The sequence below is a fragment of the Colobus angolensis genome, unplaced genomic scaffold (assembly GCF_000951035.1).
Source record: "Colobus angolensis palliatus isolate OR3802 unplaced genomic scaffold, Cang.pa_1.0 Scaffold5101, whole genome shotgun sequence".
Taxonomy (NCBI): domain Eukaryota; kingdom Metazoa; phylum Chordata; class Mammalia; order Primates; family Cercopithecidae; genus Colobus; species Colobus angolensis.
This window is the reverse complement of record NW_012118602.1, coordinates 1-1,394: the sequence shown is the minus strand read 5'-3', so window position 1 is coordinate 1,394 and position 1,394 is coordinate 1. Positions and strand designations below refer to the sequence as shown.

The 1,394-nt window shown below is 61.2% G+C and overlaps 1 protein-coding gene across 1 annotated transcript in view; it reads right to left on the bottom strand.

The window, feature by feature from the left end:
* The window catches only part of LOC105524983 (BRCA1-associated ATM activator 1-like), a gene marked incomplete at both ends in the record, with an annotated part of 3,268 nt that extends 2,369 nt beyond the window's left edge, over positions 1 to 899 (bottom strand). The window contains 2 exons of the mRNA XM_011960476.1: positions 124 to 259; positions 527 to 899. Coding sequence (XP_011815866.1) covers positions 124 to 259; positions 527 to 899 — 509 coding nt within the window. The remainder of the gene's footprint in view (positions 1 to 123; positions 260 to 526) is intronic.
* Positions 900 to 1,394: the final 495 nt, after the last annotated feature.

Genomic DNA, 1,394 nt, shown 5'->3' with positions numbered 1-1,394 from the left:
GGCCCAACCACACCCCACACGGCCGCCTGACTGTCCCTGGTTTCCGGAACTCCCCTGCCTTGAGGGCTGCGCTCTCAACCTCCCTGCCTGCCCCGGCTCCCAGCACCCGCCTCGGCATGAAACGCACCCCAGCCCATACCAGTGCTCGAGCTTCAGGATCCCCAAAGCCAGGGGTCCCACGTGGGTGGGGCCCAGGCAGCTCAGAGCCTGCGCCAGCGTCTCCCACAGGCCGCCGTCGGAAGAACTGAACACAGGAGAACTGCAGGGAGACCCCAGAGAGAGAAATTATTCCCCCATCCCCTAAAACCCCATTCGAGGCCTGGCTGAGACTGCCACGGCCCCAGCGCTGAAGGCACCCAGCCCAGGACAGGCCCTTCCCCACGAGGGTTCCAGGGTCACCCCAGTGCTGCTTCACTGCAGGCCACATCCTCAGGGAGTCTCTGGCTGCCAGTGGGACATGCCTGGGCGTCATCCGAGGAAACCAATTGCCCACCCAGGCCCCCCAGCTGCGTCCCGGGGGCCTGACCGAGCCACACAGAGAAGCAGGTCCACGAGCGAGTGTGCGGCGGGGATGGGGTCTCTCTCCAGCAGACAGGCCACGCGGGGACTCAGCCGCAACCACAGGGCTTCCGTCCAGGGGCTCTGGCAGCGCCCGAAGGTCGTGGTCAGGACGTTCAGGGCCTGAGTGACCTTGGGGGTGGCCGTGGAGCACAAGGACTCCTCAACGTGATCCGTGATCTTCTGGGCACACGCGGGCCAGTCATCCCCCCGCAGACAGGGGTGCCCCTCGGCTCCACCTCGCATGGACAAAGCCAGGACGTGTACCAGGAGCTGACTGGCCGCGGAGGCCACAAACAGGCTGGAGTCTCCCTGTAGGGAGAAGATGGTGTCGACTGCACCTGGGCAGGGGATGGGGGAAGACAGGAAAAAGGGGATGAGCCGCAATAGAGCCAGGGGAGGCAGACAGCAACCTTAATCCAGGACTCCAGGGTCTCAGGAAAGATGCAAAGAGCAGAGGGCACCCCAAGATGCCCCCAAATGCCCCTCCACTCAAAAGCAAAAGAGAACAGGAACTGAAGCTCCCTGGAGACAAGCACCTCCCCCAAGCTGAGCGTTAAACACACACAGCTTGAGATGCTTCCCAATTCATTCCTTGTTGTGTTTTGTTCTTGCTGTTGTTGTTTTGAGAAGGAGTCTCGTTCTGTCGCCCAGGCTGGAGTACAATGGTGCAATCTTGGCTCACTGCAACTTCCACCTCCCAGGTTCAAGCCATTCTCCCACCTCAGCCTTCCAAGTAGCTGGGATTACAGGCACCTGCCATCATGCCCGGCTAATTTTTGTATTTTTAGTAGAGACGGGGTTTCACCATGTTGGCCAGGCTGGTCTTGAACTCC